The sequence below is a fragment of the Schistocerca nitens genome, chromosome 8 (genome assembly GCF_023898315.1).
Source record: "Schistocerca nitens isolate TAMUIC-IGC-003100 chromosome 8, iqSchNite1.1, whole genome shotgun sequence".
NCBI classification, from domain to species: Eukaryota; Metazoa; Arthropoda; class Insecta; order Orthoptera; family Acrididae; genus Schistocerca; species Schistocerca nitens.
In genome coordinates this window covers 345,682,915-345,709,254 of record NC_064621.1, presented here as the reverse complement: position 1 = coordinate 345,709,254, position 26,340 = coordinate 345,682,915, and the positions used below count along the sequence as shown (strand labels likewise).

General features: G+C 40.9%; 1 protein-coding gene across 2 annotated transcripts in view; it reads right to left on the bottom strand.

Moving 5' to 3' along the window:
- The window catches only part of LOC126198824 (nose resistant to fluoxetine protein 6-like), a 304,466-nt gene that overhangs the window by 217,995 nt on the left and 60,131 nt on the right, over nucleotides 1–26,340 (bottom strand). For both annotated transcript variants that reach the window (XM_049935395.1, XM_049935396.1), the window contains exon 2: nucleotides 13,712–13,854. In XM_049935395.1, the coding sequence (XP_049791352.1) occupies nucleotides 13,712–13,854 (143 nt within the window). The remainder of the gene's footprint in view (nucleotides 1–13,711; nucleotides 13,855–26,340) is intronic.

Below are 26,340 nucleotides of genomic sequence, written 5' to 3'. Positions count from 1 at the left end.
TTAAGGCGGTTCTGCCTTTGCTCATCGGCACTTTCTTGAACTCACATTGCATGCTGTCGTAGTGTTCGCCCTGAACTATCTTTTCTCCTGTCGACTTAGCATTGTTCGCAGCAGTGACCTGCCTAGTCCATCTAAGGCTACGATCCAAATTTGTTGTCCAATACTCAATTGTCAAATGCTGTACTCGTATGCGCTTCTACAATCGGCTATGGACGACTGTGAATCCTGTCATTAAAATATTATTACCCATTGTAGGTGACTCTACTCCTATGCGCTTCTACAATCGGCTATGGCCGACTGTGGCTGCTTCTTACTCTCATTCCTCAGTATTTGAACCACAACGTAGAGCGGGGTCCGCTCTTTTGGGTCTTCATCTTCCCTTGGATTAGATTAGATTAGATGTACTTTTCCTTCCAATTGATCCGTAGTGAGGAGATCTGGTTCTGAGCACTATGCGACTTAACTTCTGAGGTCATCAGTCGCCTAGAACTTAGAATTAATTAAACCTAACTAACCTAAGGACATCACACACACCAATGCCCGAGACAGGACTCGAACCTGCGACCGTAGCGGTCGCCCGGCTCCAGACTGTAGCGCCTAGAACCGCAAGGCCACTCCGGCCGGATGAAGAGATCTATTCGGACGTGAAACATGCCAGAAAACAAGAATACACAATAAATATGTACAAGATAAGAACATATATGATAATGTAATTTCCATAAATCCCAAATGAAATTGCCCTTGTATGTTTGGATTCGGTAAAAAAAAGAAAAGAAAAAAAATCTGAGGCATATCTACATTTAAAAGAATAAAAAACTTGTCACCAAATATTAAATGTTCAACACACTTAAGTGCACATGATAGTCCTTAGGCTACTATAGTCACGCATTATCACATACAAAAATAAAATAAATAACATTTTACAGCACTTATTTATAATGAACGCATTACTGCACAAAATTTATACAGAAGTAAGATTGTACACAGTATTCATATTATGTGATATTATTAACATACGTCTACATCAGCATCAGCGTGATTGCTCTGCCATTCACAATAAAGTGCCTGGCAGAAGGTTCATTGGACCACCTTTAAGCTGTGTCTCTACCGTTCCACTCTCGAATGGCGCGCGGGAAAAAGAGCACTTAAATTTTTCTGTGCGAGCCCTGGTTTCTCGTATTTTATTGTGATGATCATTTATCCCTATGTAGGTGAGTGCCAACAGAATGTTTTCGCAATCGGAGGAGAAAACTGGTGATTGAAATTTCGTGCATCAATACACGCATCAATCGGTTCCGCTAAGAAATTCATGAATAGAGTAGAAGGAGTTGGCCAACAGTAAATCCTATAGACTCTTATCAAACTGAATTTTATCGTTAGTTAAACTTTTTATGGCTGCTGGCATGTTATTGAAAATGTGTATTGCTGAATAGTGGACATCTTTCCGAACCAAAGTAAGTAACTTTATATGTTTGTAAAACTTTTTCTTATCTCTAGTATTAGTTCCATGAACTGAGCTGTTGCTTTGAATATATATATATATATATATATATATATATATATATATATATATATATAATGACAAATATCATTAAGGAATAAATATGTTGGGAAGCAATTGTTAGTACCCCAGTTCCTTTCTGATTAGCTTATGCATACAGCTACTTTTAAATAATGATATGAATTTATCATGGAATAGATTAAATTTTATGTCAGCATTTCGTTCATTATATATTTCATCCCAATTCATCTCTTGCAAACTATTCACGAAGACGTTTTTCCTGGAGGTATTAATAATTTGACCGATTTCCACTGAGGGGTATCAGTACTGTAATGTGCTATTGTATTTATTCTAACTGTGCATCTTGATCAGAGAGAGCATTTTTTACTGGGTAAACAGCTATTTCCTTTATTTCCTGTCTTTGAGCTTCACCAAAGAAAAAACTATCAGTTACGGTGCTACTGTCTTTTCCCACCGATGTTGTAAAGGTAATTACTCAGATGAAATTGTAGAATCCAAATGAAGTGTCCAGATAATGTTTCCTAGCAGAGTCCCTTAGAAAATACGTGTTGAAATCACCACAGGCTATAAACTGCTTGCTGCTGTTTGACATAGCACTTTAAGGAATCTAAATTCCTCATACATAATTCAAAATTTCCCGTGGGGATCATTACACAGTTACATTATAAATGAACTATTTTTCAATATTAATTCACAGGCACACACTGTTATGTGTTGATCACTACAAAATCTACCTGTCTTAATGTTTATGAACTTGTGTACTGTCTTATACATGTAACAACTCTTTTCCCATATTTGTTCTGCACGAATAAGATGCTTCAGTGTAATCTTTTATATGTCACTTATACGTATACTCTTGTGGTTATGTGTTGCCCAGATAGACATAGGAAATGTATCTTTTCCGAGCTCTCTAAATTTTCGAAACAGACAAGAAGCTCTTGTTTCTTATTACTCAGTCCTCTAATATTTTGATGAAATAAGCTAACCTTACTTTTTTGTGCGTTCTTAATCATTTTATGTGGCTCTTCTGTTATTTTGACTTCTTTCAATCAGGGTGCCTTAATCCTTATCTAAGCTAAAAGAGGGTACTTCTCCGACGCCTGTAACCACATGACTCTTGCTTTGTGTGATGGTGGCCCCCGCAAATTCTCTGCGAGAAGGTCAGTCAACCTATCTTCTCCTCTTCTTTTCAAGTGTGCGTGGTGTCTAGTATATTTCCATCTCCCAATTGTAATAGCCACTGCACTCGTATGAAATTTCATTTCAATCAGTATCAGCCTGTTTAATTAAATGTTCACCTGACCTACAGTAGTGTTAACCAAGGGATAGTCGTGGTGCTGTAGGACATCCACAAAACTCACATTTGTGCTACTTCTGTTTCATCCAGGTCACCCTTAATGCTGTAATTACTGTCCTTAGTCAGGTTGCTCCTCACTCAACCTAGTACAATAACCGGATACTCTGTCAAAAACTTTGCTCAAATTCCCTATGTTCTGTCACCTGGCAAAGACCAGGACTTGACTTCACAATATTTGTGACCTGGTACCCTGTGCCTCATTTGTCCTCATCTGGCGTACAACCTTCCCATGGCTGTTACTTACCAGAAATAGTCTTTTCTTCCTACTTTCTTTCGGTAGCGATTTACACACGGTTTCTTTGCTAGATGTTTGCTGCACCCTACTGTGACTTATAGCTGGATGAATCTGTTCCTCTTTTACTTCAGGTGACAAGCGAAGTTTATTCGATACTGTAAGCTCAAATGCAAATGATTAAGTTGAAGAGCTGTTTCTCTTTCGCTAGTTGCTTGTTAGCGTTACCCATTTCCCACGAACTTTTCCCCCTTAAACGTATCTAGTTCAAATTTCGCGCTGTCTAATTCAGCCTGAAAGACACAAATTATCTTTATTGTAAAGCCTGCAGTTCCGTGGGAGAATCAGATCGTTGTCTGTATTTACACATAATTAAATATGCTCTGTCTGTACGCCGCTTTAAATACATTCATTGCTTTGTAATGCCATAAAGTATGATACGCGTGACAGGTGGCTGGATTTCCTCTTTGATGATCAAAATTTATTTGAAATTTAAATCATTGTAGTCCGACTGTAATGTGCTGTGCAACATAACTGCAAACCTGGTTAATACCTGTAAACACCTTATTCTTCATGAGCGTACTGTTTGCACTTGCACCTATTTGTGGAAACGTGATGATAAATTAAATTTTGGAGCCTGTGCTGCAAGTACAGGGAACTACGTAAGAAAAATTTAGAAATGTATGAACCATACATTATTATTTCTGTCTGATACATGTGGTGCAATCATAGTGAAGTAATTTATGCCGTGTAGGATTTATTTGAGGACTGTCACTGTGGGAGGACAGTTCAAAGTATAAACAGGGTTATTCATAAGTTCCCCCAGAATTTCAGACGACTGCGCGAAAACCACAAGACACACGCCAGTGGATAGAGCAGCTCACCAAGTTTCTGTTTCCAATGCGCCCAGTGGTGTAGTTGCAGAGCACACCGCTAGGGGGCACACGCGTCATTAGTTGTAGACAAATCATCTACTCTGTATTCCCGCATCGAATTAGTTCGGGCCCGCAGAGAAGCATCCCAATGAAGCGATTTCCAAAGCGGCTGCTGTCATTGTGAACGCAGGTACGTTGCTTGAACGTACTGACCTTTGTCTCGCGCCTTTATTGGGCACCTGTAATGTGACTTAAAACCGTGTAGCGATGCTCTATCCACTGGTGTGTGCCTATTTTCTGTATTACTCGTACTTTTCATGCACTCATCTTCTGAAACCGCGGAGGTACTTTTGGTATAACCCTGTATTGAACCAGATTGAAAAGTCGTCCTCACTTGAGTGACTGACGACGATGGAAGATCGTTAGTGCGAAAGGGAAGCAATATTACCATAGAATAGATCAGAAATTGATTGAAATTGTTCTGAAACTCTTTTAACCAATTACTAACAAACCGTGCTAGGGGAAGTGTAATACCCCTCTGATATATCACGAAAGTGAGGAAGAATTACAGGTTCTGTTAATAGAATGGTTACGGATTGAGAGTAAATCACTGGTAGTCGAAAGTACAGAGGAGCGTCAGAAATGAGATTCGCAACAAACAAAATATCAAAGTTGGGGATCATGTAGTAGAAATTATCCTACATTGAAATTAATACAACGCATGATGGGCGTAGGAAAGAGGACATAAGACGCAAACTAACACACATACAAAGAACAGTCGTTTTTAACTGACGTTTACGAGCATCAGACATAGGACTCAACTTGAGAGTGAAATTTTTGATAATGTACTTCTATAGGACAGCATCATATGGATGTAAATCATGGACTGCTGGCAAAACGTAAGAGTTGAAATGGTGCGGTGCTTGTAGGTGCGTGTGAGCGGGGTTATCAGTGCCCTTGCACACATTAAAAGAAGCGAATGTGGATAAAATTACGAAAATGTTATCAAACAATGAGGAGGAAACCTGTAAAATGACTCATGCACTCACTCCCACCTCACTCGCATTGACCATCAATCTCTTATCTCTCACTCGCTAAGACAGCGGGGAAAGGGGAAATGGTCCGGTAGCATTTGGCAAACTACACTGGGTGATTAAAAAAAAAAGAAAAACAGTTTACAAACTGAGATGGCACATCGGGCGTACAAGAAGGATCAGTCATCACATAGGAACCGGGGGTTGCAAACGCCCCGACAGAGCGTTACGGTCACGTGTGGGCTGGCATCGTCGGAGACTGTTTAATTGGACCGTACATTCTCCCGGACCGACTTAATGGTCGCACGTATCTCGCATTCCTGCGAGAGGTTCTGCCGGATATGCTGAATGGTGTTCCCATCCTACTCACGCCGCATTCGATTTCAGCACAATGGAGCCCCGCTCGTTTCAGCAGCGCTCATCCGCAGTCAACCTTTCCCGGCCGCTGGGTTGGTCGCGGTGGGCCTGGCGCATGGCCACCACCGTCGCCCGATCTGTGCCCAATCGATTTGTTCCTGTGGAGGTATGTGAAGGCCTTTGTGTATAAAACAACTGCTCCATCGCCGAAGGACTTGTGGGCAGGATTGTTGCGGCAGCAGGATGTCTTCGAGATACAGCAGGTATCTTTGAGAGGGTGCGGCCTTCAATGCATCGTCGATGTCACGAGTGTCTCGATGAATCTGGATAAAACTTTGAGCATCTCCCATAATGGCAGTTCACTTGTAGCACGTGACTAAATAACTGCAAAGCCATTTAGTGGCAGCAGATGGCATTTGCGACGGCCGGTTCCTACGTAATTACTGATCCTTGTTGTACGCCCTACGTGCCGTATTAGTTTTTTGAATTTTCGTAAAAAGGGTTCTGGTCAGCCTGAAAACAAAAGTTTACAAGCAGAATGTATTACCAATGAGACATGGGTCTTTGATGCGAAAATCATTCCTCTACTTAGTGAGAAATCGAGAGATGAAAGTTAGGAGTTACTACGAGATGCAAGAAGTGCTACCAATGTGAAGCGGGGTGGTTCGTTAGTTAGTCTGAATATGGAATGGAGCTGGGTGGTACATATAGCGAGGTGAATTGGCCAAGGAAGTTCTTTGGCAGATTTCAGGATATATGAAAGGATACTTGCGACTGCATAATTAAAAGTGAGGTCTTACCATTCGGAAAGATGCAGGAATAGCTTGGATGCTGTAAAATTTCTGGATCTTACAGCCATCATTACTTTTTATCAATCAAAGCAACCTAAGTATTGCAGCAGGCAGCTGATGACATTGGGAAGTGTGATCGGTATATGCGACCAAGGAACACAACACGTATCATTTTCACACGTACCATAGTTTGGTGGGTGCCTTTATTTAGGTGAGATGGCAACGCGGAGCGATTCTGTGCTCCAGTTGGCTACTGGGCTACATGCAGGCCGAAACGAGTAACTTTATGACTTATAATTTGTAATTAAAACACCAAATATGAATTTGTATAGTATAAAAGGTTTAAACAGTGTAATAATTAGGAACACCTAACAAACTATGAACAGCCAGAATCACTTCGTGCACTGTCATGTTGTTACGAACGATATACCACTGTGGACGTACCAAGAGATTGGTTTAAAACTACATCTGCATGACTACTCTGCAGTTCACAATTAAGTGCCTGGCAGAGGGCTCATAGAACAGCAGGTGGGAAAAACGAACAATTAAATATTTCCGAGCGAGCTCTGATTTCTCTTACTTTACTATAATGATCATTTTCCGCTATATAGGTGGGTGTCAAAAAATATTTTCACACTTTGAAGATAAAGTTGGTGACTCAAATTCATGTTTGGTTTCCATTTCCGCTTATTAAAACATCGCCGAAGCTGTTACTGAACACACGATGTATTTTCTTTGATTCGTGTTTGGATCAGCGCAACTAAAGCTGTGGACAAATGGAATTTTGAAACGTAAAATTACACATCGTGACCTGGTTATCGCTCTACGCTGTGTAATTAGTTACAACTCACGCACATATTTTCCAAATGACTGCAATAAGCGAAAAATAAACACTGAAAATTTTAGTAAAGTCACGCCAATGGCGGATCGCTGCCACATCAGCATGTTGACTCTCTCTCACAAAAGGTTGAAAAATGAAATTGATAATACGTTGATAATCAGCATAAATATATGAACTTATATTGAAAGAAAGTATTCGAACACGTTTGATTAAGATGTAGCTTATTATATTACAATCATACAGAACTACAGAGCAGCATGATTACATGATGAAAGCCGGAAGACAAAGGAAAAACGAATAACCAGGCATCTCCTAGCTGACGACGAAAAAACTGAAGGTCGTGCCTCCGTTTTTGTCTACAGATAACGCAAAAATTGACGACCCTTTGGTCACAATAATTACACGGAATTTTATATAAAAATATTTTTTATTCAAAAAGAAGTATTACAAATTTCATGAGATGATACTGCCCCAACGAAAAAGTCTTTGTTTTAATGAGTGACACCATAATGCACATATTTCGTGATAATACAAAAAGAGCTTCCCTTCTTTGAACTTCTTCTGTGTTCACCGTCAATCCTATCTAATGCAGATCCTGCTCTGCACAGCAGTACTACAGAGGACTTACAAGCGTAGTGTAGGCAGTCTCTTTAGTAGACATACTGCGTTTTCTAAACGTTCTGCCAGTGAATCACAGACTTTGGTTTGCTTTCCCGTCAACATTATCGATGTGATCCTTAAAATTTAAGTAATTATTAATAGTAGTCCGAGTATTTACTCGTAACTGAATTTGCCACATTTAGAGTTATGTGAAAATGAAAGCATTAGCTGCAAACAATCTATGTGTGTTGCTCAGATTGTCTTCTAAAATGTTTACCTGGCTGAAAATGACTTAAAAGTTCGTGGCGCCCTCCATCGGTAATTCTGGAATTCAATATGGCGTTCTTTGGGAATGGCAGGCCATTCTTCACGGAGTGCTGCACTGAGGAAAGGTATCGATGTCGATCTGTGCGCCCTGGCACGAAGTCGGCGTTCCAAGACATCCCAAAGTTGTTCTATAGGATTCAGGTCACTACTCTGTGCAAGTCAGTCCATTACAGGGATGTTATTGTCGTGTGACCACTCCGCCACAGGCCGTGCATTATGAACAGGTGCTCGATCGTGTTGAAACATGCAATCGCCATTACCGAATTGCTGTTCGACAATGGGAAGCAAGAAGGTTCTTAAAACATCAATGTAGGCCTGTGCTGTTTTAGTGTCACGCAAAACAACAAGGGGTGCATGCCCCCTCCGTGAAAAACACGACCACACTACAACACCACCGCCTTCGAATTTTACTGTTAGCACTACACACGCTGGCTGATGACGTTCACCGGGCATTCGCCATACCTACACCCTGTCTTCGGATCGCCGCATTGTGTACAGTGATTCGTAACTCCATACGACGTTTTTCCTCTGTTCAATCGGCCAACGCTCCTTACACCAAGCGAGGCGTCGTTTGGCACTGACCGTCATGATGTCTAGACTATGAGCAGCCGCTCGACCATGAAATCCAAGTTTTCTCACCTCCTGCCTAACTGTCATATAGTACTTGCAGTGGATCCTGATGCAGTTTGGAATTCCTGTGTGATGGTCTGGATAGATGTCTGCCAGTTACACATTGCGACCCTCTTCAACTGTCGGCAGTTTCTGTCAACAGACGAGGTCAGCCTGTACGCTTTTGTGCTTTACATGTCCGTTTACGTTTCCACTTCACTACCACATCGGAAACAGTGGACCTAGGGATGTTTAGGGAGTGTGGAAATCTCGCGTACAGACGTATGTGATAAGTGACACCCAGTCACCTGACCATGTTCGAAGTCCGTGAGTTCCGTGGAGTGCCCCATTCTGGTCTCTCACGATCTCTAATGACTACTGAGGTCGCTGATGTGGAGTACCTGGCAGTAGGTGGCAGCAGTATGCACCTAATATGAAAAACGTATGTTTTTGGGGGTATCCGGATACTTTTGATCACATGGTGTAGATCAGGAAGACATAGTGTAGATCAGGAACAACAGAGGACTTATCGACGAACTGTGACGTTTATGACAGGAAACCACGAATCCAGTCCCACAACTCAGACGATACTGCATAGACACGCAATATGATTAGTAGTCGCCTGTGAGGAACTGTGTCTGAAGCCGTCCGGATATCTGGAAATATGTACTCAATTTGATAGCTCATGTCGATTTTACTCATTACTTCGTGAGAATAAATAACTAATTGCGTTTCACGCGAACGAAATTTTCTGAATCCGTGTTGGATATTTGTCAATAAATAGTTTTCTTCGAGCTAGTTCGACTGATCGAACACAGTGCATGTTCCAAAGTCCTACTGCAAATCTACGTCAGTGATGTGGATGTGTGATTCAGGGGATTACTCCTATTTCCTTTCTTGGGCACTGGTTTGGCTTTTGAAACTTTTCAGTTTTTAGATACGGATCTTTTGACGAGCGAGCGGTTATATATGATTTTTAAGTATGGAGTTATTGTATCAGCATGCTCTGAAAGGAACCTGTTTGGTATACGGTCTGGACTGGATGCCTTGTTTTTATTAGGTGGTTTAAGCTGCTTTATTAAACCGAGGACATCTACTTCTAAGTTATTTATGTTGGCATTTGTTCTTGATTCTTATCCTCGAATATTTACTTCGTTTTCTTTGGTGAAGTAATTTCGGAAAATGGTGTTAGTAATTCTGCTTTAGTGGCACTGTCATGAAGCGTCTTGCCCCTGGTGCACTTTACATATAACCAGAATTTCTTTGAGTTTTCTGCAAGATTTCGAGACAGTTTCGTTACGGGAACTACTAAAGGCATCTCGCTTTGATGTTCGCGCTAATTTTTGAGCTTCTGTAAAACTTCACCAGTCTTGGGGATTTTGCGTTCGTTTAAATTTGGCATGCTTTTTTTCGTTGCTTCTGCGACAGTATTCTGACCTTTTTCGTGTACCACAGAGGATCGGTACCATATTTTATTAATTTATTTAGTATATATCTCTCAATTGCTATCGATATTATGTCTTTGAATCCAAACCACATCCGACCTACAATTACATAGGCAGATTGGAAGAATCTATGCTTCCAATAAATAGAGTTCAGTTCTTCTTTTTGTTAGCTAGTAGTTGAGCCTTGGTGGGCTAAGTATTTAGATTTACAATTTGGTCAGCAGTCAGGAGAAATATATTTGGTGCTGTTAATATGGGAGCAACGCAAGAAAGTTTTGACGTAGTTTTCATTGGTGCATGAAAAGCATATTTACTACACGTGCGCATTCTTTTGCATTTAAATTTGTCGATTATCTACCGATGTGAGGCCGCGATCCTGTAATGACTGTAGTTTCCTTATTTGATTGACCCTCTATTTCGTAAATAAAACAACCGGTATTCTTTTTAAAATCTCGGTTATATCACTTAATAGTGTACCTGAACGTAAATATCACAGTCCCATTTAGTAGCAATACTCTTCAACTAACATTACCTGATGAAGATCCGACGCCTCACCTTCCACTACTTGGAGCGACGACTCCTGGTCAATACAATTTAGAGAACCTTGCAGTCTCTTCCGATGCGTGAAGGTCTAACTGCGACCACTGCATGGATTGCAGTTTCAGTGCAAATGCGGACAGTCCCGCAGAAACAGTGTAACATTTATGGGTGGGAAACCGCCATAATGCATATAGGAGAACATTGTAAAGCTTGAAAAAGTCCAAAAGAATACGAGTCCTTCATCGACAGTGGGTATACATTGCTGCAACAGCTGCCGCTGACGAATTTAGTCTGCAGCTGATATTGGTGGTTTACTTTTAGGAAGCTAGAAGTTGAGAAGTTATCAGTTTTTTTACTTATCCCTAGCAATACCAACGCATTTTTAATTATCTTTATTACTAAATAGGGGAGGAGCGGAGGACGGGGAGCGCAAAATTTCTTAATTCTTGTTGACTTACATTATAAACATACTTTTTAAAGAGGTGCTGACGTATAAGTAGGGTCAGAGTCTGAAAATATATATTAGCACACTCTTAGCAATACCAATGCTCTTTCAGTAGCGTGTACTGACAATGGCATGGGGAGGGGGAGGGGGGGGCGGTGCTTTATGACCCCATGAAAAATATTTAAAAAATTACAAATTTCGTTAACTGTTCAAATGGTTCAAATGGCTCTGAGCACTATGGGACTCAACTGCTGTGGTCATTAGTCCCCTAGAACTTAGAACTACTTAAACCTAACTAACCTAAGGACATCACACACATCCATGCCCGGGGCAGGATTCGAACCTGCGACCGTAGCAGTCGCACGGTTCCTGACTGCGCGCCTAGAACCGCGAGACCACCGCGGCCGGCCGTTAACTGTTGATTTGCGCGCATAACATACCTTTTTAAGAGATACTAATGTGTACGCAGAGCCCTGAAACTGAAAATATTGAATATGTCGTTCATATTGAAAACTCACGTGTATTAGTAAGACTTAAGTTTTTAGGTTAAGCTTAACTTAAAATGTAAAAAATTTGTGGGATCTGGTTGGCGACTTTATTAAAACCCATAATTTTTTTCCCAAAATTTTAGAATGCAGTTTGTTCGGAAATTCCAATTACAAAATTTCTAGGATTCGGTAGAGGGAAGTCAATAGATAATATTTTGAATAGGAACACATGTCCGTAAACCTACCATTTTCGTGCTACAACCATTTGAAAACATGTTGGTAACGCGACCACTTTCACAAATAATTCATTAGGCGTGACCCAGTACATCACTTGCTTCACAATCACACTCACTAACAGCCAAAGAAATTGCTCGTGTACACGTTGACGGGTTCTCTTCAACGTGATGCAGTAAGGCCTCATCCAGTAATGGTGTGCGGCGTCTCCTTGAGGCATCGCAATCACGCCTGCTGACGGTGAAGGTACCCTTTCTCGAAGCCGTTGCGTAATTGTGGCGAAAAGTGTGTGCAATGGAGTCGAATGTTGTGGAGGACGCCATTGATAAAGGCGACCAGCAGCTCTTCCGTTACCGTGACCTTCGCTACTCCGAAGGATCATATCCACGTATTCTGCAAACGTATATTCAGCCATACTGCCGAACACTCAGACTTATGGATGAGGCTCGAACCAGGTCAGAGAGGAAGGACAGACGTCAGGTGATATCAGCCGATCCGACATAACCAACCCTCCCCTCCCCCCTTTTCCACCGGACTACCCTATTGCGTACTAACCCAGCAAAATATTTTCAAACGGGTTTACCACCGAAACTGTACGTTTCCAGACGTGGGTTCCTATTTAAAATATTATGTATTCACCTCCAAAAGTCTCAGAAGACTGTAACAGGAGTAGCAGGCTCATGGTTCTCAGCCTATCTTTTTAATAGAAAACAGTGTGTGTCTGTATCAGGCTTACCACATAACAATAGTCATTCAACATATGGAACTATGAGACAAGGGGTGTCCTAGGGCTCTATTTTAGGTCCCTTGTTTTTCCTGTTATATATTAATGACCTTCCATATGCAGTGTCACAAAATGTAAATTTTCTCTTATTTGCAGATAATACAAGTATTGGTATAAAAAACATAGCCGTGACATCACTGAGCAGTCAGCTAATGAAATATTTGTAAGTATCAACGGGTGATTCACAGCAAGTGGATTGTCACTGAAGTTTGACAACACCCAGTACATACAGTTTAGTACATCGCAAAGAATACCTGGCCCTGTAAGTATAATGTATTCAAACAATGTAATTAAAGCTGTAGACAGTGTACAATTTTTTGGGGTTACAAACTGACCACATCCTGAATTGGAGAACTCACACTCTAGACTTAATGTAACGCCTTAATTCAGTTACATTTGCAGTACTCATGGTAGCAGAAATAGGTGATTTAAAATTGGAATTATTTTATTTTGCCTACTTCCATTCACTAATGAGTTATGAAATCATCTTTTGGCGAAACTCCTCTCACAAAGAGAACATTTTCAAAATTCAGAAACGAGTCATCAGAATTATATCTGGTGTCAGTCCTAGATCATCATGCAGATACCTCTTTAAGAAACTTTGTATTCTAACTACTACTTCTCAGTACATATACTTATTGATGTCCTTTGCCATTTCCAACATGTCTCTTCTTACACAAAATAGTGCAAAACATGATTATAATACCAGAACCAAAAACTATCTCTATAAGGACTATAAAGGTCTAACATTAGTACGAAAAGGAGTCAAATACATGGGTACTCATATATTTAATAGCTTACCAGAGCATATCAAAGGTCTTGTAATTGATAAAGATAGGTTTCAGAGCGAATTAAAGGACTTCCTGTTGACCAACTCCTTCTACTCCTTTGATGAAAGTCTTCACAAGGATTATAGCTCATAACTTTGACTGCATTAGAATTGTACAATATCCATGCATCTGAGTTAAAAAAAAGAAAAACAACTGACTCTTTCCACATCCCAGAGATTTCTCTCCAAGGAATCCATGCAAATGTAATGTAAAGTAATGTAAATGGAATTTCCGAACATCCTGCATGAAGTACCATACTTGATTAGATTACAATATTTTCAAAAGCTGGGCATGAAGTACCTCTCTTGGTACTGCGAAGGTTAAAGGGATGAAAATCAGCAGGATCGTGAAATAGATCACGAGCAATGTTCCTCTAACTCGTCGAAAGCGTAAGACTCACCTTTCTCAATGAAGCCTGCGGCAGATGCACGGTGGCCAGACAGTACTTGGCGCCGGCATCCAGGCACTCGTCAAAGTTCCCCAGCAGCGCCGTGTTGCCCTCCAGAAATCCGGGCACTGGCAGCTGACCCCACGAGTCCAGCACTGCAAAAGTTACGAAATTTAGAATAAATGTGGTTGCGTTCTTAGCTGACTTTCCCAGAATACAGCATTGTGAGGACGAAGAGTCCCGACAGAGGGAAGAAATTCTAAAATATTACAAGCGTCTTTTAAGAAAGGACGCTTTTCAGTTGCACCCCAGAGGTTGAGCCCAACTCTGCAATCTAAATGGCTGTAGGAAACATCCCAGCCAGAAAAATGGCACCCCTTAGCAGCCTGACCGCACCTGCTTCCAACAACAGGTGTAAATGCAAACCAAATGAAGAAGACAAGGAGAAAGATGCTCTGCTAATAAAAATGACAGAAGGCTCTCTTTCGCAAAGAGCGGTGGAACAGCAGAAAGATATAGAATTCCACACATTTACTCGACCGCATATCAACAGTCTGCAGACCTATGTTCACAAACTTACAGCTAAGTCGAATATTGATAATGGTGAGTGCAGACTTCGATTTTATACCATATAAAGTAATGAGGTGCCAAATTTGTGAAAGCTTGTAGCTGTTGCAGTTCTTAAAACAATTATATGACATAGTTATTTCTAAAATTGTTGGAAAAAATGCTTTCCTGATGATCTATCTGGAGTTAAATTTTGTGGAGCTTATGCTGAAGCGATATTCTGAGCACTGACGTAAAGAAAATTCATAAATGTTCTAGTATAATAATAATAATAATAGGAGTATTAAAACTTCCTGGCAGATTAAAACTGTGTGCCCGACCGAGACTCGAACTCGGGACCTTTGCCTTTCGCGGGCAAGTGCTCTACCAACTGAGCTACCGAAGCACGACTCACGCCCGGTACTCAAAGCTTTACTTCTGCCAGTACCTCGTCTCCTACCTTCCAAACTTTACAGAAGCTCTCCTGCGAACCTCATTCTGGAATACGAGTATTATTATTATTTTAATCTTTGGCATATGTGGGTCTTTGAAACTGAGGATGATGGGATGTTACACTTGGAGGGGGCCAGTAAGAAACTGTGAACTCGCCCAGAGCCGAAATGTAGATCCACCTCTGTCGTTTATGAAGAAAGTGGCGGCAATGACAATGACATTATGTTTATGAATGAGATTCGCATAGGTAAGTAAGGTAAATAAAGAACAGTTGGTATCAGTCGTTTTATTAATAAGTCGAATTAAGTTTGAAATGTGTTTGACATAGAGTCGTTAGCATGAGAAGGTTAACTGAACAGGTAGGATTAATGATTCACATAAAAAATTTCCATAAGAAAATGAACTGCAGTGAACCACACTGAAGAAAAATATTGCATGCAACGAATTAAATCCGTCAGAATAGTTAATAAATTATAAACTGTACAATCCTTATAGAAAAATTGTAAACATTACATTATCTACATGTTACTGTTTTTGTCAGATATTGTATTTTAGTCCATGTGGGCAGACTGACACGCACACCGAAACTAACTGTTCATTGACATTTGGTTCAAGAATTTCATGGGTTACACAAGGACGTCCGTAGAAATGTTTCCGAGAGGGGTCAAAAACCAAAACTTGCCAGTTTTGACATAACTGATTTGGTGAGTCTAAGAACGTGTTGTGCTCCTAGAAGTAAATTCGAGAAGAGGAACACAAAATCTGCACTATCTCAAAAGGTTGATAGTTATCTACTTGCCGGCCGGTGTGGTCGAGCGGTTCTAGGCGCTTCACTCTGGAACCGCGCGACCGCTACGGTCGCAGGTTCGAATACTGCCTCGGACATGGTTGTGTGTGTGATGTCCTTCGGTTAGTTAGGTTTAAGTAGTTCTAAGTTCTAGGGGACTGATGACCTCAGATGTTAAGTCCCATAGTGCTCAGAGCCATTTGAACAATTTGAACCAGTTATCTACTTAGCATTTTTAAGATGGATTACTGTGATATCCATACTGTAAGCATTCTCCAATAGTATACACCACGTACTACTTTTTGTGTTATTAATGTAAATATAGATTCCATCAGTTTGATTCAACTCTCTGAAATTCTATCCACATTTGATTAAATCCAGGATATCGAATTGGTTCTAAAACAGAGCTTGAAAATATTTGCAAAAATAATTTATTCATACTCCTACAATGCTAGACTGAATCTAAAAATGGAAAATCAGAGCTAAGAAAAAAATTAGTCACTGAGAAAATCCTGCTGGGTATTTATAAACGTACCACATTAATACCCTTGAAGTGCAGAAACTGGGAATAAATTTTTAAAAAGGCTTATTCGACATGGACGTCATCCATAACACTTTCGTATCTTATAAAACTACAGTTTTGTTCGCATTAATAGATTTATTGCATCGCTTTCATGACTTCTATCTTTTAATGTCATATGTCATAACTGAAGTTCAAGAACATGTGTTTTGAAAGATAAGTGTAATCCAGGGAAAATATACGACTAGATGAATGTGGGAAATCTCCTTAAACTACACACAAATCAGCCAATAATCGCCGGCCGAAGTGGCCGTGCGGTTACAGGCGCTGCAGTCTGGAACCGCAAGACCGCTACGGTCGCAGGTTCGAATCCTGCCTCGGGCATGGATGTTTGTGATGTCCTTAGGTTAGTTAGGTTTAACTAGTTCTAAGTTCTAGGGGACTAATGACCTCAGCAGTTGAGTCCCATAGTGCTCAGAGCCATTCAGCCAATAACATCAACTTTTAATAACCTGGTGCAAGTTTATTATGTTCACCATGTCAAAGTACTGTGGCTGCACGTGTTGCTGCGTCGTACCCACAAACTTTGAGAAAGTCTCAGTTCTGGAGAGCATATCTTTTATCTTAAAATTTCACGCTTTCCTCTCTCTCTCTTTCTCTCTCTCTCTCTTTCTCTTCTAGTGCAGAAGTGATGTGTGTAATGGCTGAACGACGACACGACAGAAAAGAATCGATGTTATTACATCGGTGCGATTCTGTAAAGGTTCGTATCCATCTCTTCTACAGATCGGTGCCAAAATTCCAGGCACACAAAGGGAATAAACAGAATTTCCCGTGAATAGAGTCACAACTAAGAAAACTCAACATACAGCGGGTGATATGGGTGATCAGAAACATCATGGCTGGTTGCAATGTCTGTATTTATACAGGGCTCGAAACATCGGTTACTATGTCTGCGTTTATACAGGGTCTGTATGTTCTCATTACAACGTCCTTTGGACGTGCAGACACATCTGAAGGAGTAGAAACTGTTTTGTCGATTACAGCTGTGGTAAATATTACAAAATAGATTCGAACCCCACGAATATGGATAGACTTCAGCTGTCTGCAACACACAAAAAATTTATGCCGGACCGGGACTCGAATCTGGACTTCCTGCATATCTCGAATGATGTCTTAAGCCCTTCGGCTATCGGACGACGCCGCCAGGACTGATACAGACTCCTGTCAGGAAACCCACAACCTTTTCGCCCGCGATCAGAGGGAGATCTTGTTGTGGCATAAATTTTCATGTGTCGTAAACAGTCGGAGTCAATCCACATTCGCGAAATGGGAATCCATTTTGGCCAGAAACAGCCTGAAAAGCTTGTAAGGGTGTTGCAGGATAGGGCGTGCCGAGCAATAATTGTTCAGAAAAAAAAATTCCATGCATTGCGCAGTTCTCGAGTTAATTAGCATCGCAGTTAGCCGATTAGGCCGTTGTGCTCGCAAAATGATGTGGCCCGTTAATACAATTAGTGTCCGTTGTTCTCATGCATGAGATGATAGAGTGCAAAACCGCTCTGCCTTTGGATCGGGTTCGATCCTCACTACCGACCTATGTCCAATTTTTGTATCGCCCTCTTTTTCGGTTTTAGGAACTAAACGGAGAACACGTTTAGCGATACCGTACTGGCGTGCTGCTTCAATTTGCACGCGGAATGGCCTGATTGACTAACATCGGTGTTAACTAAGTCGGAAACGGCGCGACGTATAAATTTATTTCTTAACAATTATTTCTCAGGACAACCTGCGCTGCAACACGCTTAAAAGCTTCTCAGACAGTTTCTGACCACCCTGTATAGCGAGTGCTAAAGCTGAGGTATTTATTGTAACGGTCGTCAGTATTAAACCTGCAATTTATTGGAATCACAAACAATGACTGCTAAAATTCTATAGAAACCCGTAATGAATAAAAAACACGTACCCGGTTTTCAGGAGGGGCAATTTATCCCTCTTGCCACCCACACTCCCCTTAAACACGGCTATGGAGTTAAGACTTTAGATGGTTTATAGAACCCAGTATATTGTTCTCGACGGCGGGTGTTCATCAGGGAGAAGAGTATTGTCAGGAGTGCCCCAGGGAAGTGTGATACGTTCGTATTTTCTGTATACATAAATGACATAGCTGACAGGATGGGCAGCAATCTACGGTTGTTTGATGATGAAGCTGTGTTGTAGGGGAAGGTGTAGGTGAGTGACTGCGGATGACACAAGATGACTCAGACAGAATTTCTAGTTGGATTGATGAATGGCAGCTGGCACTAAATGTAAAAGAAAGAAAGTTAATGCGGATGAGTTGGAAAACAAACCCGTAAGTTTGCATACTGCATTAGTAGCGTCGTTTAAATATCTGGGCGTAACGACGCAGAACGATATAAAATGGATCGAGCGTGGAAGGACTGTGGTAAGGAAGATGAATAGTCGACTTAGGTTACTGGGAGAATTTTAGGAAAGAGTGGTTCACCTGTAAAGGAGACCGCAAATAGGACGCTAATGTGACCTACTCTTGACTACTGCTCGAGTGTCTGGTATAAACACCAGGTCGAATTAAAGGAAGATGTCGAAGAACCGGCGTTTGAGGCTCACTGTAGAATGATCCTACTGCCACCAACATACATTTCGCGTAAGGACTATGAAGATAAGATTCGAGAAATTAGAACTCATACGGAGGCATAAAGACAGTCAGAGCGAGCGGAACAGGAAAGGACACTACTAGTGGTGATACAGGGTACCCTCTACCACGCACCGTGCGGCGGCTTGCGTAGTATATATGTAGATGCAGCAGTCTGGCTCCAGCTTTAACATTTCTCAAAGAATCATTTGAACTAGAATAACAACAAAATGCCTAATACGTAAGGACTACTACCAGTGGTTTAACGAAACCAGATACTGTGGAAAGCAGCCGATGACCAATGGCAGATCGTACATTACTCACGCGAGGATACAGTGGAAATGAACAGAATATATATAAGTAGCTGGTTACAGGCACAACTTCTAACAGCTCTCGTAATGTTATTTATCAGCCACACTAGACTTCATCTTGAATTCCTTTTTATTTATACAGCCGATCGCCCCAACCGAGAATTGGGGCATCACAAGTACTGGCGGGAGGGGCAGATAAACTGTACGCACCCTCCACCTCTTTTGTTTTCTCCTCCATGGTTGCGTCTCTCTCGTCTTCACTCGGAATAAGCCGGCAAAAATCGTGAACCCTCCGTCAGTTTTACATATTTGCTGCAGCAACCGCACGCCGGTCTTTGAGACTATACAGGGTGAACATCAATATAACCGACAAATTGCAGGGACGGATTCACGACTGGAAATGGAGGAAAAAAGGTCCTACGAACATGTATCCGGAAATGCATCGTTGCCATGGTAGCTGGCGCTGACGAATGAAAGTTCCTCTGACCACGAGTCGTGTGTTTCTTGTGTGTTTCAGGTTGTGTGGTTGACGCAACGTACTGTAAGCAGCGGAGTGGTCCGGTATTCATGTCAGGAAGAAGCCGAGGTGGCGTTTTAGTTCGGCCAAGCAGATGGAAACGGTCGAGGGGTAGCACGGATGTACCAAAACAAGTACCCTGACGGACACTAACCATACCATACAACATTTCAAGTCCTGTTTGGGCGTTCGTGTGATGATGGGTTCTTTCAGACAGACGAAAGTGCAGGGAGGCGGCGGACTGTGCGCACAACAGATCTGGAAGCCCGCGTTCTGCAGGATATTGAGGCGAACCGTAGTACAAGCTCCAAATATGGTGTAACCACAGTCCGCAACCTCCCTACACTTTCGTCTATCTGAAAGGAGCCGTCATCGAGCAGACAGGAATTGAAATGTTTTGTGTTCTGGTTATTTTTGTATAGTCGTGCTGCCTCTCGACTGTTTCCACCTGCCTGACCGTCCACAACACCATCTCGGCTTGTTCTTGACATAAATACCGGACCATACTACTACTAACAGAGCTGCGTCAATCACGCAGCCAGCAACACACAACGAACACAAGCCACATGGTCAGAGGAACTGTCATTCGTCAGCGCCAGCTACCATGGCAACGACGCATTTATAGAGAAGTGTTCATAGGACTTGTCTTCATCTATATCCGGTCAGGAATCCGTCTCCACAGTGTGTCGGTTTTAGTAATGTTCATCTTGTATAATACTGTGGCAAAGTAGTAGTAACAACACCACTTTTGAGCATGAATGTCCTGTTTAAGTGGCAGCTGTGTGAACCAAGCGCACTGCTGATACAAAAGCGCCAGATACCTGTTCAGGTATTGAATTTAATTGTTGAAAGGAGAAAATATAAAAATGCAGTAAATGAAGCAGGCAAAAAGGAATACAAACGTCTCAAAAATGAGATCGACAGGAAGTGCAAAATGGCTAAGCAGGCATGGCTGGAGGACAAATGTAAGGATGTAGAGGCTTATCTCACTAGGGGTAATATAGATACAGCCTGCAGGAAAATTAAAGAGACCTTTGGAGAAAAGAGAGCCACTCATATGAATATCAAGAGCTCAGATGGAAACCCAGTTCTAAGCAAAGAGGGGAAAGCAGAAAGGTGGAAGGAGTATATAGAGGGTCTATACAAGAGCGATGTACTTGAGGACAATATTATGGAAATGGAAGAGGATGTAGATGAAGATGAAATGGGAGATACGATACTGCGTGAGGTGTTTGACAGAGCACTGAAAGACCTGAGTCGAAACAAGGCCCCGGGAGTAGACAAAATTCCATTAGAACTACTGACGGCTTTGGGAGAACCAGTCCTCACAAAACTCTACCATCTGGTGAGCAAGATGTACGAGACAGGCGAAATATCCTCAGACTTCAAGAAGAATATAATAATTCCAACCACCAAGAAAGCAGGTGTTGACAGATGTGAAAATTACCGAACTATCAGTTTAATAAGTCACAGCTGCAAAATACTAACGCGAATTATTTACAGACGAATGGAAAAACTGGTAGAAGCCGACCTCGGGGAAGGTCAGTTTGGATTCCATAGAAATGTTGGAACACGTGAGGCAATATTGACCTTACGACTTATCTTAGAAGGAAGATTAAGGAAAGGCAAACCTACGTTTCTAGCATTTGTAGACTTAGAGAAAGCTTTTGACAATGTTGACTGGAATACTCTCTTTCAAATTCTGAAGGTGGCAGGGGTAAAATACAGGGAGCGAAAGGCTATTTACAATTTGTACAGAAACCAGATGGCAGTTATAAGAGTCGAGGGGCATGAAAGGGAAGCAGTGGTTGGGAAGGGAGTGAGACAGGGTTTTACCTCTCCCCGATGTTATTCAATCTGTATATTGAGCAAGCAGTAAAGGAAACAAAAGAAAAATTCGGAGTAGGTATTAAAATCCGTGGAGAAGAAATAAAAACTTTGAGGTTCGACGATGACATTGTAATTCTATCAGAGACAGCAAAGGACTTGGAAGAGCAGTTGAATGGAATGGACAGTGTCTTGAAAGGAGGATGTAAGATGAACATCATTAAAAGCAAAACGAGGATAATGGAATGTAGTCGAATTAAGTTGGGTGATGCTGAGGGTATTAGATTAGGAAATGAGACACTTAAAGTAGTAAAGGAGTTTTGCTATTTGGTGAGCAAAATAACTGACGATGGTCGAAGTAGAGAGGATATAAAATGTAGACTGGCAATGGCAAGGAAAGCGTTTCTGAAGAAGAGAAATTTGTTAACATCGAGTATAAATTTAAGTGCCAGGAAGTCGTTTCTGAAAGTATGTGTATGGAGTGTAGCGATGTATGGAAGTGAAACATGGACAATAAATAGTTTGGACAAGAAGAGAATAGAAGCTTTCGAAATGTGGTGCTACAGAAGAATGTTGAAGATTAGGTGGGTAGATCACGTAACTAATGAGGAGGTATTGAATAGGATTGGGGAGAAGAGAAGTTTGTGGCACAATTTGACTAGAAGAAAGGATCGGTTAGTAGGACATGTCCTGAGGCATCAAGGGAACACAAATTTAGCATTGGAGGGCAGTGTGGAGGGTAAAAGTCGTAGAGGGAGACCAAGAGATGAATACACTAAGCAGATTCAGAAGGATGTAGGTTGCAATAGGTACTGGGAGATGAAGGAGCTTGCACAGGATAGATTAGCATGGAGAGCTGCATCAAACCAGTCTCAGGACTGAAGACCACAACAACAACAACAACAACAACATCACATAAGTAATGAGGAGGTATTGAATAGAATTGGGGAGAAGAGGAGTTTGTGGCACAACTTGGCTAGAAGAAGGGATCGGTTGGCAGGACATGTTCTGAGGCATCAAGGGATCACCAATTTGGTATTGGAGAACAGTGTGGAGGGTAAAAATCGCAGAGGGAGACCACGAGATGAATACACTAAGCAGATTCAGAAGGATGTAGGCTGCAGTGCGTACTGGGAGATGAAGCAACTTGCACAGGATAGAGTAGCATCGAGAGCTGCATCAAACCAGTCTCAGGAATGAAGACAACAACAACAACAACAACCTGTTCAGGTACGTATCCAGGGGCCATAAAAATTGCAGGCAATACAAACTGTCAATGCTGCCTGGTAACATTGCTAGTCACACGAATTTCAGCTAAATGTTTGTCAATATCGCTGGTCACTGTTACCCAACAGTACATCCAGTAATACATTTACAAGCCAGAAATTCTTACGTAGCTCTGTCTATGGGCACCATAAGTATGAAAGCAAGCTAATGGAAGTTAGTGCGATTCTCCTGCATTTGACTTCCAGAAGGAAAAAAAGCTACCAAGAAAACGAGAAATCACGCTTTATGGATGCATTGCCTCGTGAACTGATGTTGGCTACGTACCTTTTCCAGAACGCTGAAAAACTGTTTAGAATATATTGTTTAAAAGCAATTCGTCCGAGCATTCGTAAAACCAGTACCAGTATGAAAGACTGTGTATCGGTTACAACCATACTAGTGTTCGCCCTTCGGTTTATATCTGCTGGTGATTTGTATAGAAGTTTGGTCTATAAAGTATAGAACACTTTTCGGACTTTTTCTCTTGCCAGCCCTGTTATGGAACTTAAATATATATTTTCTTATTATGTTTTTAATGATAACGTTCACTTTTTATGTGCTCCAGTCTTTTACTGAAATTACATCGATTTGTCCGAAAAAATAAGGTTTTTCCAAATGTGAAAACAATTTCCAAGGTATTTAGGAAGAAATGAAGTGCTGAGAGTACACATGAAACAAGTGAGATTTCACAAGAAAATCTGGATAGTTAAAGTATGGATCCTTACTGAGTAAAACAAGTACAACCTCTTTCCTGCATAATGCCGCGTTTTTGTGATGAAAAACTTAAAGCTCTGAACCAATGCCTCGACTGCGTTTAAAATGCAACTGGTATAAGAGAAATGATAAACGGAAGAAGAATTGTAACTATCTTTAATGAAGGTTCGGATATGTGTTTTTCTGGAAGTACAGCAATAACCTGATGTGTTCACTATTTAGAGTGCTTACAGTAATATTTAATGCATGTTTCAATTCGTCATATTTTGAAATAACGCTTGCACAGCTTAAGGCTAAATCAGCTTACTGGCACAATAGGTAATAAGATCCTTGAACCTAGCGGTACATATATGGAATGTGATAAAGATTTTAGTTTCTCTAGAAAGAGAAAGAAACACTTCAGACAAGCATTTGTTCCCCAAGACAGGATGGAAGGAGTGGGGCAGGTCAGCAGAACGTTTTTCGTAGTGGAAGCCGAAACGGGAAAGCTTTATCTCAGTTAAAGCCATGGATGCTATACTAAAGGATAAAGTTATTAAATACACAGAAGGAAACAAAATACGCCGAGGGAATACCACATGGATTCCAATCCGCAAAGAAAACCCTCTAACAAAGGGGTTCAAACATTCACTGAAGACTGATCTTGAGTTTATAGAAGTGGATTTTAGGAGGGCCAAATTGGTCACCCATCAACACCTCTTCTACAGCCTTTGAATCAAGATGATTCTGAAATAAAATTTGAGAAATGTGAAAATCTTGAAGAATGACCTCTCTCCATTTTATCGTGAGTTCCATAAAATATATCCCATTTCCAGGCAACAGTTACTGCGAGTGTAAAAAGGGAGAGCGGAAAAAGAATAAGACGTCGAGTAGTCAAAGAAGAGGACAAGGAAGAGTCAAAAACGCACAGCACCACGGTACAGCATCACAAGTAGTGCCCAAGAAGGAGATTCTTCAAGAGATACTACAGCAGGAAATGATTATGATTCGAGAGACACTGATTGTGAGGATTACAGAAAGTGTCAGTGAATAACCTTTCATATGCATTGGAATTGCACCAACATATTTTCGTTTTGTATTTTAATTTTGTTTGGTACTCATCTATTGCTTTTCAGCTTGTTACATTAATTTCGTTTTAAATACTCAGAAATCCTGACTTTATAAAGAACATGTATCGTGCTATGTATATCATGTGTGCAGTACCCAAAAAAATTTTCAAACTACAGCACAATAAGTAAAATGTTTTTGCATTTGATCCCGATTCATTCTAAAACGTTTTATGACGCAAGGAGTACAAGAATTTTTAATACATTTCAAAAAATAATGCAGTGGCGCTCTAATTTTCAATCTCTAACAATACCTACAACTATACACAAACTAAGCGACCGTTAGGGAAAAGTATCTGATGTTTCGATAGTGACTCACATAATTTATAAATAGTCATTTAACTTTGGTAGTCATTTACTCAATTCCCTACTACAAGCACTTGTATCACTTGCACTCTCAGCCCCTCAAATATTTAATTGAAATTTGGAAGTGGTACAATCGAGAAAAATCTTGTCATTAGTGTACTGAGTCGTCTGTTAGATTATTACTCTACTACACACCAATACTCAATGAGTGAAATGAAATTAAGCAGAAGACTTATCAACATCCAGTTACAAGTTAAATATATTTTGTAACTGAAATTATTGGAAAATGACACAGATTTCAATTTTCAAGACAGATGAAACTGTTCAGACATTAAACAACTCAGTTAATTTGCAAACATCGCATGTTCCATGGTAAAAGATTTCTTCTGTTTCAAGGTACAAGATGGTGCATAATCGATGAAGAATGGCTTAACTGTCCACACATTATGTAACTAGTTTTCAAACTATATATAATTTTATTTGCCATAAAATAATGTAACTGAAGAATTAGTAATATGTACGTCCCAAATAGTTTTGATATACGAGTATTATGCAGTACTTATACAAGTAAAACTCATAATATTTAGAAATGCTGAAGAAAACACAACCTTATGCCTAGCAACAACAAAAAAAGCAGAAAATTGCCGACACCGCTTAAAGCGGTCTTTAGTGCAATGTCATTCATGTGATTCTAAAACCAGTCACTAGAATGAAGTACTGAGCAGAAAACGTGATGTGTTCCTAGTTACACTACCCTTCAGGTACAATACTCCCCTCAATTTTCGTCGACATGCCAGTAGAATAGCTATAGGCCCTTTCACACATAGTTCAAGCAGCTGCCGCTAGTTGGTTCTGCAGTCAGTGAAAAAGGCGAAATGGTAACGTTGGGAAATTAAAAAATATCCAAGACGGAAGTAGAGGGATATTAAACAAACGAAGGATAGCGAACTAGCCCAATTGTGATAGTTGGTGATCTTCTAAATACAGGAGGCTGTCCTAGTTCGGTTGTGTTTTGTAGACCCTCCAAGATCACGGTACAGGTGCCATGTTCAAAACCTCCCCCCCCCCCCCCCCCCCCACACTCTCTCACTCTACACACACACACACACACACACACACACACACACACACACAAACATGCATGCATGCACGCACGCACACCTAAATTTTGTACCATGTTCAAAAGCATTTGAACGACTTGTGCGAAGTACATCTGAAAAGTTTGGTGAGTGCTCTCAGAAAAGAAGGAAACAAGAGTTACAAACCAAAAAACTTTTTTTTGGGCCTTCAGAGCTACGGGATTTTTCAGATACGAATTTTAAAGCTGTTCAAACTGCCAGCAAACGCTTCTTGGGGAAATGATCGAAACAGTGTGGAGTCGCATTACTGAATATCCGCATCATTACAGGAGATGAGACCTGGTGCTTACAGTACGATCCAGGTACCAAGCGACATTTAATGGTATGGTGTTCATCGTCTTCTTTACCTTCGTCAGGTGCAGATTCATGACGACTCAAGCCCTCGCCATACATTCGCATCTACATCTGTCGGAAAAGGCGATCAACATCATCTTAATCTTGGATTTTGTCAGCCGACTTGTTTTGGGAGGCAGAGATGACGGTTAGGACCATGACA